The following is a 15763-nucleotide window of genomic DNA, read 5'->3' on the forward strand; positions in this document are numbered from 1 at the left end:
CTATGTTTGTTTCTCAGCGGAATGATAAAACATGACAAGGCCGTTTTTATTCTCAACTTGTATCGGACAATATGTCTTATATTCAACACAAAGTGCTATTCTTTCAACAACAGCCGAGACAATTTTACCTCCAGAGTCCCATAATCCTCCACTGAAGAAAACATCCATGTAGACGCAGATGACGTGTCTGCTCTGTCGCTGCAGAAAAAGTATCTAGGTTAGATAGCTACGAAGGAAGACCGATACCAGCTAGCTAACGTTAGCTACCTTATGTCAACTGTCCTACCTAGTAAATTCAAATGCCAGCTAACCTGTCACCCCCTGTGTAGACAGATATTAACGTTACTCCAAGAAACGTTTAGCTAACTAGGTTCGTCGAGAGAAGAGGAAAATGTGCGCCCTGCACAGAGCGAGAGGCTCTGTTTTGGTGATCTTCCTTCTGCTACACAGCGCTACAAGTTTCTATCTTCCGGGTCTGGCCCCTGTTAGTTTTTGTGAACCAGGACAAGCTGGGAAAGAGAATGAAGTACCGGACTGTAAGGTAGTTAGATCTAAAATACACAGGGCCTTGTGTTAAGCTTGTAGAATGAAACCGTCGGCGCTATCTTCCTTCTAAATATCAACTGGCCCGCTGGCAAGTAAAGCTAACTACCAGTTAACTTGCTAGCTAGCTGTTAACGTTAGCATTCTGAAACTCCTTGGAAGGGGTCAAAATAGCTTGCTGTTTTAGCTATCCAGCTTCAACGGTAACCGTCATAATGATGAATAGCTAGGTATTATAATCTAAATGTAGCTAGCTAGTTAGAACCAGTGTTGTTGGCATGGCTAGCCAGCCAACTAGTCATAGTAGCTATCCGTATTGCATATTGGTCGCTAGCAAGCTAGCTAGCTAATTAGCACCCCCTACGAGCTAGTTGGGCTACTACTTGTGAGACAACTGCTTAACTTGTGTTGTAGATGGCTAATTAGTTAATCCATACTTTTGATCAGAAGTTACTTGTCATTAAAATGTATAAATATGTCCCAAATTCCATATTATCCTAATCTAAAAGAGAGCTGTCAACTGCATGAGTTGTTCTTTGAGGAAGGCATGCACTAACAGGGCCTGAACAACTAGTAAGAATCAATTCCAGTGCAGAACAGGACATAAAAAAAATCCTGTAAAGTTATGTAGCCCTCCTCCTCCCTCCCGTCTCAGATCTCTAGTCATTAGCCTAGTTGGCCCTGGGGGGAAATGAATGCCTTGGAGAAAAAACAGCTGTAAGGTGTGCGGTATTGTAGATGTTGTTGCAGATTTTGTCGTCTACCATTTTGAGAAAATAATAACTGCTTTTGATTGTTTTGCAGTCGACCATCGAGATATTTGTGAACAGATTGGATTCTGTGGAGTCTGTCTTGCCCTATGAATACACTGCGTAAGTACATCAGGAACAACAACGTCTTATCTGTGTCTCAGTCTTGCTGCAGAAGGCTATGGGTTCGGTGCTATTGGACAATGTTCTTATTGTGTAGATGCAGACTTAGTGTATGGGGGGGATATAGGGGGGGGATATAGTGCGTGTTCCAAATGGCACACTACTCCCTATATAGTGCACTACTTTTGACCAGCGTCCTATGGGCCCTGGTCAAAAGTAGTGCACTGTGTAAGGAATAGGGTGCCATTTGGGATACGGACATGGGTTAGGAACATGGTGAAGTCAGCCAGGTAGGACTAGGCGCAAAGGTTCACTAGTGGAACTGTCTGATAGACTAGACATGCATGTCATATCAGCATCTCTCTGTCACTCACCATCCTCTCTTGACTCTTTCTACTGCTCGTTCACTTTATAGCAGCTCCAGCGATATCCAATGGAGACTGGCATGTAATGGTCTAGGAATTATGAGGCCCGTAGACGATATTAATACTATATTGCAGTGCTTAACTTGGGCAGGAGCTCACCGGAGCTGTGTACCAGCACCTCAATATTTCTACTGCTTGAGTTCCTGCACCTCTTATAGAATATTAGCACAAAAGTATTGTGGAGCTCCTGCACCTAAATACAAACAGTACCAGCACCTATTTCAGTCCAAGTCGAGCACTGCTCTATTGCAGTAGGACTGCTTCAACAAAATGGCTGCCTTATGTTTAAGATTAGCTGAATCATGTTTTGGAGAGATATACTCAATAGAAGATATAGATATTGGCTTTAGTCAAAGAAACAGACCACCTAAAACCAGTTTCAGGGCTTACTCTGGATCTGAAAACTCCAATGGCATTAAATCGAAGATGGGATACTTTGATAACGATAGCTTCTTAGTGTTGTTGTGTGACATCTGAATTACTTTATTTATTTTTAACCTGAGATAAATGTGATACTAGAGGCCTGAGCATGCTAAGCCACAGGAGCTGTTCTGTCACGCCGTTAGAGGACTTATAGGTAGTCGACACTAATGGCCCTTTTCCACTGAGGGGTTGTGGAGATGGTCAGGGGACTGTAATTGAAGTGACATCGCAGTGTTAAGTGTGCGTGAGAAATGTGACCTTTTAATGTTAGCTTGCTGTGTGACTGAGAAAAGAGCGAGAGGATGGGTTGTTGTTGAAATAGAATTATGGGTATTAGAGAAAAAGGATCAGCAACGGATGGTTTAAAAATAGGAAGACGAACCGGAGTATAAATCATATGTTGTGTTAATGTTTGTGTCTTGTTGTTGTGGGAACTCTCAGGGCATGTTCATCTTGTTATGGGCTGTGTTGGTGTTGCTGAAACAGAACGTTTGTCTAATCCCTGTTTTTCTCCTTGTATTCCTCAGGTTTGATTTCTGCACTATCGACTCCGAGAAGCGCCCGTCTGAGAATTTGGGTCAGGTTTTGTTCGGCGAGAGAATTGAGCCCTCTCCCTACAAGGTGGGTGATGTACAGTGTGTACACACACACACACACACACACACACACACACACACACACACACACACTGTTTAATATCCTGTTGGTATTACATTTCAAATCTCATTACAATGTTCTGCACCTTCATACCTAACCCTGAATGAACGACTCCCCCTTCGCTGTGGTGTGTGCAGTCTGTACCTACATCCTAAATCAGGGATGGGCAACTGATGTGGCTGGTGGCCACAAAATAAATCAGAACTCATCATGAGGTGCCGCAGTTGCTCGCAGGTCTGCGTACCCACATCCATACCAACCCCGGATAACAAGTTTAGATAGCTTGCCGCAAAACTAACTTAGCAATCTAAAATATGTTCGCTGACATGGGCTGATTGGCTGACCATCACTGAGTGACATAACAAGAGAGAAACTGCTGATGCACAACCAAATTTGAAATTGCACCTTGTGTATTCTACTGTTCTAACTCGTAACAGTAAGTTGAGACCCCGACTGAGTTCCTAAAAACTGATCCGACGACCATCCCTTCCCTGTTCTAAATCATTGTATTGTCTGTGTGTTGAAGCTTGAGTTCATGAAGAAGGAAGAATGTAAGCCAGTGTGTACTAAATCGTACGACACCAACAAGCCAGAAGACAAAGCCCACCTGGACTTTCTGAAGAAAGGCATGCTGCTCAACTACCAGCACCACTGGTAAGATATTCATACTGCTAACTACCAGCACCACTGGTAAGATATTCATACTGCTAACTACCACGCCACAGGTAAGATATTCATACTGCTAACTACCACGCCACTGGTAAGATATTCATACTGCTAACTACCAGCACCACTGGTAAGCTATTCATACTGCTCAACTACCAGCACCACTGGTAATATATTCATACTGCTAACTACCAGCACCACTGGTAAGATATTCATACTGCTAACTACCAGCACCACTGGTAAGATATTCGTACAGCTAACTACCACGCCACTGGTAAGATATTCATACTGCTAACTACCAGCACCACTGGTAAGATATTCATACTGCTAACTACCAGCACCGCTGGTAAGATATTCATACTGCTAACTACCACACCACTGGTAAGAGACCCATTATTCGTCTTGTGAAACAGACTCAGATCTCCTTTTCCTCTGAATTGAGATGGGAACACACATTTCCCATAAATGAAGTCTAGAGTTCACAAGATGGGATTGAACCCCGACTTCAGACACCTGCACTGACTCATGTGCCACTAGGTGGCGAGCTTGGCTTGTATTGTCCTCTGACCCCAAGGACACCACTGACCCAATCCCAAAGTTAGGCACTTGTGGAGATCTGAGAGGATGTGATTGGTATAGGCCAGGGGTAGGCAACTAGATTCAGCCACAGACTGATTGTTGTCGGAGAGGATGGTCGGGGGGCCAGAACATAATTATAATAATTTATACACTGCAAATTGACCATAACTAAGCCCAAAAATAGATTGTATTTGAAAATAAAATCCAGTGTCTACTTCCTCTCCTGTAGGATAGTGGACAACATGCTTTAACCCTGTGTCTACCTCCTCTCCTGTGGGATATTGGACAACATGCTTTAACCCTGTGTCTACCTCCTCTCCTGTAGGATAGTGGACAACATGCTTTAACCCTGTGTCTACCTCCTCTCCTGTAGGATAGTGGACAACATGCTTTAACCCTGTGTCTACCTCCTCTCCTGTAGGATAGTGGACAACATGCTTTAACCCTGTGTCTACCTCCTCTCCTGTAGGATAGTGGACAACATGCTTTAACCCTGTGTCTACCTCCTCTCCTGTAGGATAGTGGACAACATGCTTTAACCCTGTGTCTACCTCCTCTCCTGTAGGATAGTGGACAACATGCTTTAACCCTGTGTCTACCTCCTCTCCTGTAGGATAGTGGACAACATGCTTTAACCCTGTGTCTACCTCCTCTCCTGTAGGATAGTGGACAACATGCTTTAACCCTGTGTCTACCTCCTCTCCTGTAGGATAGTGGACAACATGCTTTAACCCTGTGTCTACCTCCTCTCCTGTAGGATAGTGGACAACATGCTTTAACCCTGTGTCTACCTCCTCTCCTGTAGGATAGTGGACAACATGCTTTAACCCTGTGTCTACCTCCTCTCCTGTAGGATAGTGGACAACATGCTTTAACCCTGTGTCTACCTCCTCTCCTGTAGGATAGTGGACAACATGCTTTAACCCTGTGTCTACCTCCTCTCCTGTAGGATAGTGGACAACATGCTTTAACCCTGTGTCTACCTCCTCTCCTGTAGGATAGTGGACAACATGCTTTAACCCTGTGTCTACCTCCTCTCCTGTAGGATAGTGGACAACATGCTTTAACCCTGTGTCTACCTCCTCTCCTGTAGGATAGTGGACAACATGCTTTAACCCTGTGTCTACCTCCTCTCCTGTAGGATAGTGGACAACATGCTTTAACCCTGTGTCTACCTCCTCTCCTGTAGGATAGTGGACAACATGCTTTAACCCTGTGTCTACCTCCTCTCCTGTAGGATAGTGGACAACATGCTTTAACCCTGTGTCTACCTCCTCTCCTGTAGGATAGTGGACAACATGCTTTAACCCTGTGTCTACCTCCTCTCCTGTAGGATAGTGGACAACATGCTTTAACCCTGTGTCTACCTCCTCTCCTGTAGGATAGTGGACAACATGCTTTAACCCTGTGTCTACCTCCTCTCCTGTAGTATAGTGGACAACATGCTTTAACCCTGTGTCTACCTCCTCTCCTGTAGGATAGTGGACAACATGCTTTAACCCTGTGTCTACCTCCTCTCCTGTAGGATAGTGGACAACATGCTTTAACCCTGTGTCTACCTCCTCTCCTGTAGGATAGTGGACAACATGCTTTAACCCTGTGTCTACCTCCTCTCCTGTAGGATAGTGGACAACATGCTTTAACCCTGTGTCTACCTCCTCTCCCCTGTAGGATAGTGGACAACATGCTTTAACCCTGTGTCTACCTCCTCTCCTGTAGGATAGTGGACAACATGCCAGTGACCTGGTGTTATGATGTGGAGGATGGACAGAAGTTCTGTAACCCAGGGTTCCCCATCGGCTGCTACGTCACAGAGGCAGGACGACCCAAAGACGCCTGTGTTGTCAATGTGAGTCAATTCATATCCTGTGTTGTCAATGTGAGTCAATTCATATATTGTGTTGTCAATGTGAGTCAATTCATATCTTGTGTTGTCAATGTGAGTCAATTCATATCATGTGTGTGGAGGTCAGGCCTCTGAGTTGGGCAATTTGTTGTCAGTTGAACTTTTTGCTAGATAGACATAACACATTAAAATACTTGTAATAAGACATTATAAAGGCTTATACATGCTTATAACACGTTACAAACAAGTTATAAAGCACATAACTGACTTTTTCCTCTCTCCAGTCTGACTTTAATGTCAAAGACACGTTCTACATCTTCAACCATGTGGACATCACCATCCACTACCATGTGGTGGAGCACGAGGCTGCCGGGGCGAGACTGGTTGCTGCCAAGATGGAGCCCAAGAGGTAGGAGGACAACCGGTCGGTCACTTAGGGGCCAATCTGGCACTTAGTCACGCATTGATGTCAAATTAGAATTAACCCCTTAGGGTTATCTAGTTCTTATCAAATCATTCTTCATTTCTCAAGTCTCCATAAATTGTTCCTTCTTAGCTAATGTGTTCTTCTACTCAAAGTAATGATTTCTCTCTTTAATACATAAAGTATTTATTTATTTATTTTGACTTAACTTATTCAGAGATTTTCATTGTTCCCCTCTCTTCCCCCTCCCTCCTCTCCTCTCTTCCTCCTCTCCTCCCCTCCTCCCCCTCTCCTCTCTTCCTCCTCCTCCTCCCCCTCTCCAAAGCTATAAACACACCAAAGTGGAGTCCCCTGACTGTACAGGAGGCCCCATGTACCTGAACAACAAGTTCAGTGGAGAGCTGAAGATTGGCTACACCTACTCTGTCCAGTTTGTGGTATGTTTCTTAACCCCATGGAAGTGGGAATGCCTCTGTTTGTGTGTGACACCAGGTTCAATCCCTGGTTTCCTACGTGCCATAACGCCGGTTAGCCCACTGAGCTAAAGCCTAGACATAAGAAGCTTGGGGATCTAATGAAAGTCGTCAGGTCTCAGGAGAGGTTAGTCATGCCCTCTGTGCAGACGGTGTAATGTAAATGCTGTGGTTGCATCTGTAGGAGGACAAGCACATCAGATGGGCGTCACGTTGGGACTACATTCTGGAGTCCATGCCCCACACCAACATTCAGTGGTTCAGGTGACACGCACTCACACACGCACACGCACACACACACACACACACACCTTCTATCTCTAACCCATTGTGTATTGTCTTGTTCCCCAGCATCATGAACTCTCTGGTGATCGTTCTGTTCCTTTCTGGCATGGTGGCCATGATCATGTTGAGGACTCTACATAAAGACATTGCCAGATACAACCAGATGGACTCTGTGGTGAGTCTGGTGAATCCTCCATAATAATACAGCTGATATATTTAAGTCCCAGTCCACCATGTTGATTTGTGGGAGGTGTCACATATGAGGGCTCTTTCTGTGTGACACTGGCAAGGGTTGTCCAGTGCACACAGACAGACACACACACACGTCCCTGATGAGGAGTGACAGGGCGGTGGTCTGGTCTCCTTGGTCTACTGATCCGGTACAGACACACACAGACAGAACATGACCCCAACAACTGGAGCTCCAAGCTCTGATTGGCTCTTTGTACTGAGGCCAGCCAGCTGGTGGAGGCTTTGGTTATGACCTTGGAGTGTGTGTGTGACCTTGTGTCCTCTCCTCTATCCATCTCTCCTCTCCTCTATCCATCTCTCCTCTCTATCCATCTCTCCTCTCCTCGCCCATCTCTCCTCTCCTCTCCCATCTCTCCTCTCCTCTCCTCTATCCATCTCTCCTCTCCTCTATCCATCTCTCCTCTCCTCTATCCATCTCTCCTCTCCTCTATCCATCTCTCCTCTCCTCTCCTCTATCCATCTCTCCTCTCCTCTCCCATCTCTCCTCTCCTCTATCCATCTCTCCTCTCCTCTATCCATCTCTCCTCTCCTCTATCCATCTCTCCTCTTCTCTATCCATCTCTCCTCTCCTCTCCTCTATCCATCTCTCCTCTCCTCTATCCATCTCTCCTCTCCTCTATCCATCTCTTCTCTCCTCTATCCATCTCTCCTCTCCTCTATCCATCTCTCCTCTCCCACCTCTCCTCTCCTCTCCCATCTCTCCTCTCCCATCTCTCCTCTCCTCTCCCATCTCTCCTCTCCTCTATCCATCTCTCCTCTCCTCTATCCATCTCTCCTCTCCTCTATCCATCTCTCCTCTCCTCTATCCATCTCTCCTCTCCTCTATCCATCTCTCCTCTCCTCTATCCATCTCTCATCTCCTCTATCCATCTCTCCTCTCCTCTATCCATCTCTCATCTCCACTATCCATCTCTTCTCTCCTCTATCCATCTCTTCTCTCCTCTATCCATCTCTCCTCTCCTCTCCCATCTCTCCTCTCCTCTATCCATCTCTCCTCTCCTCTATCCATCTCTCCTCTCCTCTATCCATCTCTCCTCTCCTCTATCCATCTCTCCTCTCCTCTATCCATCTCTTCTCTCCTCTATCATCTCTCCTCTCCTCTCCCATCTCTCCTCTATCCATCTCTCCTCTCCCATCTCTCCTCTCCTCTCCCATCTCTCCTCTCCTCTATCCATCTCTCCTCTCCTCTCCTCTCCCATCTCTCCTCTCCTCTATCCATCTCTCCTCTCCTCTCCTCTATCCATCTCTCCTCTCCTCTATCCATCTCTCCTCTCCTCTATCCATCTCTCCTCTACCCTCCATTTCTCTATCTCCAGGAAAACTGACAGCAGATGTTCTCTAGGAGGGCTTGTGGGGGTCACTAGGGGTGACATGTATCTATATAACCCCCCCAGCACCCCTCTTACCCGACCCCCTCCCCTACAACATGTATTGTAGTCCCTGTCTGTCTGTGTCTCCGAGATCAAAGTCATTATTTCAGCAGCTCGGTCCCTTCAGCCCCTCCCCCTAGCGATCACACTCCCATCAGCCCCTCCTCCTAGTGATCAGACTGACAGGTAGCGTCACCGCGGCGACCAGCCTGCTCGTGTTCCAACCCTCTGAAGTCTATCACCGCTAATTGACATGGAGGCCAGTCTCATTTTTATTTTTATTTTTTTTGGAGGGAGCCCACTTCCTCATCTTCTCCCCCCTGTTATTTCCTGCTGGGTTACCCACTCACACCCTCCATGTCCTCATCATTTGGCCTGAACGTTCTTGCTGTTTGTAATGGTCTTTTTATAGTGAGAGATGTGGTGATAAAGATCTGTTGTTATTACATACGATAAATACACTTGAAACTGAAACAAACTGAAACTCTTGTCCACCTCTCCTCTCCTCCTCCCTCTCTTCTGGTCCTTTCAGGAGGATGCCCAGGAGGAATTTGGCTGGAAGCTGGTCCATGGAGATGTGTTCCGGCCTCCTAGGAAAGGCATGCTGCTCTCTGTCTTTCTGGGATCAGGAACTCAGATCTTCATCATGATTTTCGTCACTCTCAGTGAGTTCTAGAATCTGGACCACTGTGTTTCTGTCCACCTGTTGATGACTTGTTGACTGAGTTCTACACCTGTCCAGACCCTTTATTTGTCATTCACCAAAACCAAATTAGCAGGGTAGCATATGGTAGAGAGAAAGTAGTTAGTACTTAGTTACTTCTTCCCTGAAAGTAGGACTAGTGTTTTAAGTTGTTTAATGTATTCACTGACAGTAATCTTAGTTATTTAATGTATTAACAGACAGTCATCTTAATTATTGAATGTATTAACTGACAGTCATCTTAGTTATTTCATGTATTAACTGACAGTCATCTTAGTTATTTAATGTATTAACTGACAGTCATCTTAATTATTTAATCATTCAGCAGCAGCAAAGGACCAACACAATAATAACACACAGTTCAGTCAAAACAAATAGTATGTTGTTTATTTCTAATCCATATACATTGTGTTCCTCTTGTCCAGTCTTTGCCTGCCTGGGCTTCCTGTCCCCGGCTAACCGCGGTGCTCTGATGACGTGTGCCGTGGTGCTCTGGGTCCTACTGGGCACACCAGCTGGCTACGTAGCTGCCCGCTTCTACAAGTGTAAGTGAACATTGGGCCGAGTGGACAGGGTCACGACCCCAACTTGACCCTGAACAGTCGACCAGTCACGACCCATCTGGGCTGGAGGGTAGCTCGTTAGGCCCAATCAGTGTTAGCTGGGAGGGGGGGGGGCGGGGTCTGGGGGAGCGATAGTGGTCTCTGTGTCAGTTACTGGTTCAGTGATCTGTAGAGGCATGTAGCAGTAGGGGGTCCCCCCAATCCAACCCCAACCCTCCCTAGCAATACATGCTCTATGGCCTGAATCCTCCCTCCCTGCTGAAGGCTATATGCCTAAACACCTTGGAAGGAAAGGAAGATGTTTGAATTTTCAAGAGACGTCCATTGTTTTGTCTTCCAAGAGTTGCTGAATGTTTCTCTTCCGTCTGCTCTCTCTATGATGTCACAGCCTTTGGGGGTGAGAAATGGAAGACTAACGTCCTGCTGACTTGCTTCCTGTGTCCTGGGTGAGTATGACTTTACATTGGTTGATGAGGTCGACATTAGTTTGTGGTTACGGTCAGGAGTTTTTCCTGATTAAAACAACCTCTGGGCTCTATTTATGGTTTATGTTGATAGTCTTTGATAACCTCCTCCCAGGTTATATCTTCCTCTGTAATCTGTGTTCACGTTGGTTTGCAGCTCTCTGTTCTCCCTCCTCCCAGGGTTGGTAGTTGACTTCTATTGGTCTGTCTCTGTGTTCAGGGTTGTGTTCGCTGATTTCTTTGTGATGAATCTGATCCTGTGGGGAGAGGGCTCCTCTGCAGCCATGCCCTTTGGCACCCTGGTGGCCATCTTGGCACTGTGGTTCTGTATCTCTGTCCCCCTCACCTTCATAGGGGCCTACTTCGGCTTCAAGAAGACCGTGAGTACAAACACACCTCAGTATGTGAATACACTCTGTCACACACACACACAAGTCTGTGTGTATCACATACCTCTCATTCTCCTCCCCTCTCTCGTGTGCTTGGTGTATTTCAGGGGATTGAGCACCCTGTGCGGACCAATCAGATCCCTCGTCAGATCCCGGAGCAGTCGTTCTACACCAAGCCTCTCCCAGGGATCGTCATGGGGGGGATCCTCCCCTTCGGCTGCATCTTCATCCAGCTCTTCTTCATCCTCAACAGCATCTGGTGCGTCTCTCAGCTGAACTACCCTGCAGATGCTTTAGTTCTGTTTTGGGACTGCTACACCAGCAGCTTGTCATGAAGGCAGAATGAGGCCGTGAGGTGAAAGGTGAAAGGGAAGGGGCGAGGTTTGGGGAAGTGTGAACGGGGTTGAGTGACTAACTGACTATGGCTCTGTAGATTGTCTGGTGGTTGGAGTAAAGGAGAGGGCAGTGTGTTTTAAAGGTTGGCTAGTGGTTGGAGTAAAGGAGAGGGCAGTGTGTTTTAAAGGTTGGCTAGTGGTTGGAGTAAAGGAGAGGGCAGTGTGTTTTAAAGGTTGGCTAGTGGTTGGAGTAAAGGAGAGGGTAGTGTGTTTTAAAGGTTGGCTAGTGGTTGTAGTAAAGGAGAGGGCAGTGTGTTTTAAAGGTTGGCTAGTGGTTGGAGTAAAGGAGAGGGCAGTGTGTTTTAAAGGTTGGCTAGTGGTTGGAGTAAAGGAGAGGGCAGTGTGTTGTGTTTTAAAGGTTGGCTAGTGGTTGGAGTAAAGGAGAGGGCAGTGTGTTGTGTTTTAAAGGTTGGCTAGTGGTTGGAGTAAAGGAGAGGGCAGTGTGTTTTGAAGGGTTGTCTTTATGATGTATGGTTTTGTGTCCCACCAGGTCCCACCAGATGTACTACATGTTTGGTTTCCTGTTTCTGGTGTTCATCATCCTGGTAATCACCTGCTCTGAGGCCACCATCCTCCTCTGCTACTTCCACCTCTGTGCTGAGGTGAGACCACACACACCATCCTCCTCTGCTACTTCCACCTCTGTGCTGAGGTGAGACCACACACACCATCCTCCTCTGCTACTTCCACCTCTGTGCTGAGGTGAGACCACACACACCATCCTACTCTGATACTTCCACCTCTGTGCTGAGGTGAGACCACACACACCATCCTACTCTGCTACTTCCACCTCTGTGCTGAGGTGAGACCACACACACCATCCTACTCTGCTACTTCCTCCTGTGTGCTGAGGTGAGACCACACACACCATCCTACTCTGCTACTTCCACCTCTGTGCTGAGGTGAGACCACACACACCATCCTACTCTGATACTTCCTCCTGTGTGCTGAGGTAAGACCATCTGAGTATTTCCTGGTTGGGTCACGTGACCAATGGCAATAGTGCTCTTAATGATGAGGATGAAGGGACTGTTTCTCAAATCATCTTCCCTTGATTCCTCACAGCTTCTCTCCTTGAAAGAGAAGGTCCAAAACAAGGGACCTCGGACCTTCTTCTCCAGTTGAGAAGAAGGGGAGACATAGGATGAAAGGAATAGCAGAAAGTTTAATTAAGGGAGAGCTACGTTTCTTAATTGTCTCATTTCCATCAGGACTATCACTGGCAGTGGCATTCCATCCTGACCAGTGGTCTTGTCTTAGTGAAGATGTTATAAACACAGAGATATCTAACTGTTCTCTCTCTCTCCATCAGGACTATCACTGGCAGTGGCGTTCCATCCTGACCAGTGGTCTTGTCTTAGTGAAGATGTTATAAACACAGAGATATCTAACTGTTCTCTCTCTCTCTCCATCAGGACTATCACTGGCAGTGGCGTTCCTTCCTGACCAGTGGTTTCACGGCCGTCTACTTCCTGGTCTATGCCATCCACTACTTCTTCTCCAAGCTCCAGATCACAGGATTGGCTAGCACCATCCTCTACTTCGGTTACACCATGATCATGGCTCTCATCTTCTTCTTATTCACAGGTAGGTAGCGGGGGGGGGGGGGGGCATCATACTGTAGCTTGCCATGAAGAGTTTGGACCAGGTTGGAGGACAGAGGGTATCCTCATTAGTCCAGTTCAATGGACTGGACCAAATAGGAGCGTGCTTCCTCCAACCCTGCCCATCGTGCTGCCTGCCTGCCTGCCTGCCTGGGGTTTAGGTTGAGGTGCAGCTCTACTTGTTTTGCCTGCACTGACACACAGACTCAGTCGGATGGTGGGATTGACAAATCGCCTGTGGAAAATGTGATTTTCATGTTCTCTCTCTCTCTCTCTGTCTCAGGAACGATTGGATTCTTTGCCTGTTTCTGGTTCGTCACCAAGATCTATAGCGTAGTGAAGGTGGACTGAGTAGTTCACCAAACACCAAACCAATGGACTTTCCTCTTTTTTCTCTCCCACGCCACGCCTCCCCTCCCCCAAAACCCTCACCCTCCCCCCTCACCCTCCCTGGTCTGGGGGGACACTATTGTTACATTACACCCTGGTTGCGTCCCAAACGGCACCCTATTCAGCGCACTTCTTTTGACCAGGGCCCGCTGGTCTGAATAGGGAATAGGGTGCAGTTTGGAACAGAACCCTTGTCTACGTTACACCCTGTCTACTGTGTGGAAGACACATTTCAGTCAGAGCAGCGAGATGCCAGAGTCTTCCATTTCTCTCTGTGTGTGTGTGTGTGTGTACATTTATACAAATGTACTCTGAGTGCAGGAAATGAAACAACTGTTGGAAGTCCAGATCCTACAGCACATCAATGGAACATACATCCCTTATCTACCACTGAGAAATGCAATGGAAATAGGAAATCCAAAAATGTTGAAGGGTGACTATTTTTAATACATACTGCTACAGTTTTGCTAGTAGACCTACCGTTACAGGAAGTGGAGTTTCTGTCCATGAACCCACGTTGGGCGTACTAAGGTGGTTTTACGTTGTCATTCAAACTCTTAATAGTGTTGGACAATATGATTGTAAATAACTTTTTTTTTCTTCTAATGCTGACGAATGATTTGGGGTGGAAATAAGCTTAAAATGTGAAATGGTATTCCTCCTCTTACCCATGTTATGACAGAGGCTGGTGTAGTTTTGGAGTGTCTCCTCCTCTTACCCATGTTATGACAGAGGCTGGTGTAGTTTTGGAGTGTCTCCTCCTCTTACCCATGTTATGACAGAGGCTGGTGTAGTTTTGGAGTGTCTCCTCCTCTTACCCATGTTATGACAGAGGCTGGTGTAGTTTTGGAGTGTCTCCTCCTCTTACCCATGTTATGACAGAGGCTGGTGTAGTTTTGGAGTGTCTCCTCCTCTTACCCATGTTATGACAGAGGCTGGTGTAGTTTTGGAGTGTCTCCTCCTCTTACCCATGTTATGACAGAGGCTGGTGTAGTTTTGGAGTGTCTCCTCCTCTTACCCATGTTATGACAGAGGCTGGTGTAGTTTTGGAGTGTCTCCTCCTCTTACCCATGTTATGACAGAGGCTGGTGTAGTTTTGGAGTGTCTCCTCCTCTTACCCATGTTATGACAGAGGCTGGTGTAGTTTTGGAGTGTCTCCTCCTCTTACCCATGTTATGACAGAGGCTGGTGTAGTTTTGGAGTGTCCCAAATGGTACTCTAGTCTACACTACAAAAGTAGTGCACTATGTAGGGAATAGGGTGCAAATTGGGATGAAACTGTTTTCTCTGGGGATTGTTTATTTTATTTTGTATTATAAATGCTTGAGTATTAATCAACTGGTCTGTTATTTAACTTATATTCAAATTACATTTTTTCTGTCTTTTCTTTATTTTATTTTTGCCTCGAAGACCCTCGTGCCTCATCAGTAGTTCATTTTATTTGCAAAAAAACAACAGTTTGGGATTTTGTGAAAGGCATCGTTGATGTTGTGTCCCAAACAGCACCCAATTCCTTATTTAGTGCACTACCTTTGACCAGGTCGGGTCATGAGTAGGGCTCTACATGGGGAATAGGGTGCTGTTTGGGACATGATCCATCGATCAGTTATGTGGGGATCTGATACTTATATCCTTTCAGTGTAAATATACTGTCTTCATAAATTATACTAGTTTCATTAGTCTGACCGAGCGGCCGGGTACCTTCTCTCTTTCACTGGTTTGAAATGATGTAATTACCATCTGGGGAAAAAGAGAAATGGTAGAAAATGTAAAATAAAAAAACCTTTTCCTGTTGGAGTGTGTTTTCCTGTGTCTTAATAGCATAGTCAGTGTAAAGTATTGGACAACACAGTCAGGTGAGGTCGATACATTGAACCAGGACTGAGGCAAGGCCCTGCTGTGGTGCCCACTAAGCTCAGGATGGCCTAAAGGTCACATAAAGTCAAGACCTTCTTTTCGATTGGCTGACATTTGTGAGACGGGATCGACGGGGAAGTTCCCCCACAGAGCCAGAACAGAGCACCTCATGGCCGAGGGAGGCTTGGTCTACAGTGGTCACAGTGGTCAGTCTGGTTATAATGGTCACAGTGGTCAGTCTGGTTATAATGGTTACAGTGGTCAGTCTGGTTATAATGGTCAGGCTGGTTATAATGGTCACAGTGGTCAGGCTGGTTATAATGATCACAGTGGTCAGTCTGGTTCTAATGATCACAGTGGTCAGTCTGGTTATAATGGTTACAGTGGTCAGTCTAGTTATAATGGTTACAGTGGCCAGTCTGGTTATAATGGTCACAGTGGTCAGGCTGGTTATAATGATCAGTGGTCAGTCTGGTTACAGTGGTCAGTCTGGTTACAATGATCACAGTGGTCAGGCTGGTTATAATGGTCACAGTGGTCAGTCTGGTTATAATGGTTAGTCTGGTTATGATGGTCACAGTGG

At 46.2% G+C, this 15763-nt stretch overlaps 1 protein-coding gene across 3 annotated transcripts; it reads left to right on the forward strand.

The window, feature by feature from the left end:
• Positions 1-67: 67 nt before the first annotated feature.
• On the forward strand, positions 68-15117 carry LOC311109800 (transmembrane 9 superfamily member 2-like). Of its 3 annotated transcripts, none has more exons than XR_014610639.1 (18): positions 68-541; positions 1348-1415; positions 2791-2884; positions 3447-3574; positions 5885-6014; positions 6296-6420; positions 6761-6872; positions 7093-7172; positions 7260-7368; positions 9348-9480; positions 9944-10063; positions 10470-10527; positions 10766-10925; positions 11042-11193; positions 11820-11931; positions 12745-12916; positions 13217-14804; positions 14899-15117. XR_014610639.1 is itself a non-coding variant. In XM_084152796.1 (17 exons), exons 1-17 carry the CDS (start codon positions 392-394, stop codon positions 13282-13284), a joined length of 1971 nt encoding a protein of 656 aa, XP_084008922.1. In that variant the 5' UTR covers positions 68-391; the 3' UTR covers positions 13285-15117. The 3 variants fall into 3 exon arrangements, 1 of the variants encoding a protein (XP_084008922.1); XR_014610640.1 differs by having other exon boundaries at positions 13217-13420; positions 13493-15117; XM_084152796.1 differs by having other exon boundaries at positions 13217-15117.
• Positions 15118-15763: the final 646 nt, after the last annotated feature.

Source organism: Coregonus lavaretus (genome assembly GCF_964263955.1).
Source record: "Coregonus lavaretus genome assembly, chromosome: 35".
In the NCBI taxonomy this organism is placed as follows: domain Eukaryota; kingdom Metazoa; phylum Chordata; class Actinopteri; order Salmoniformes; family Salmonidae; genus Coregonus; species Coregonus lavaretus.

What these genes read in the sequence shown, in the direction of transcription:
- LOC311109800 (XM_084152796.1), top strand. Translation starts at nt 392, where the DNA reads ATGTGCGCCCTGCACAGAGCGAGAGGCTCTGTTTTGGTGATCTTCCTT. An exon ending in AAGACGCCTGTGTTGTCAAT is followed by an intron (nt 6,015 to 6,295) that starts GTGAGTCAATTC and finishes TCCTCTCTCCAG; the next exon opens with TCTGACTTTAATGTCAAAGA. An exon ending in CATCTTCTTCTTATTCACAG is followed by an intron (nt 12,917 to 13,216) that starts GTAGGTAGCGGG and finishes TCTCTGTCTCAG; the next exon opens with GAACGATTGGATTCTTTGCC.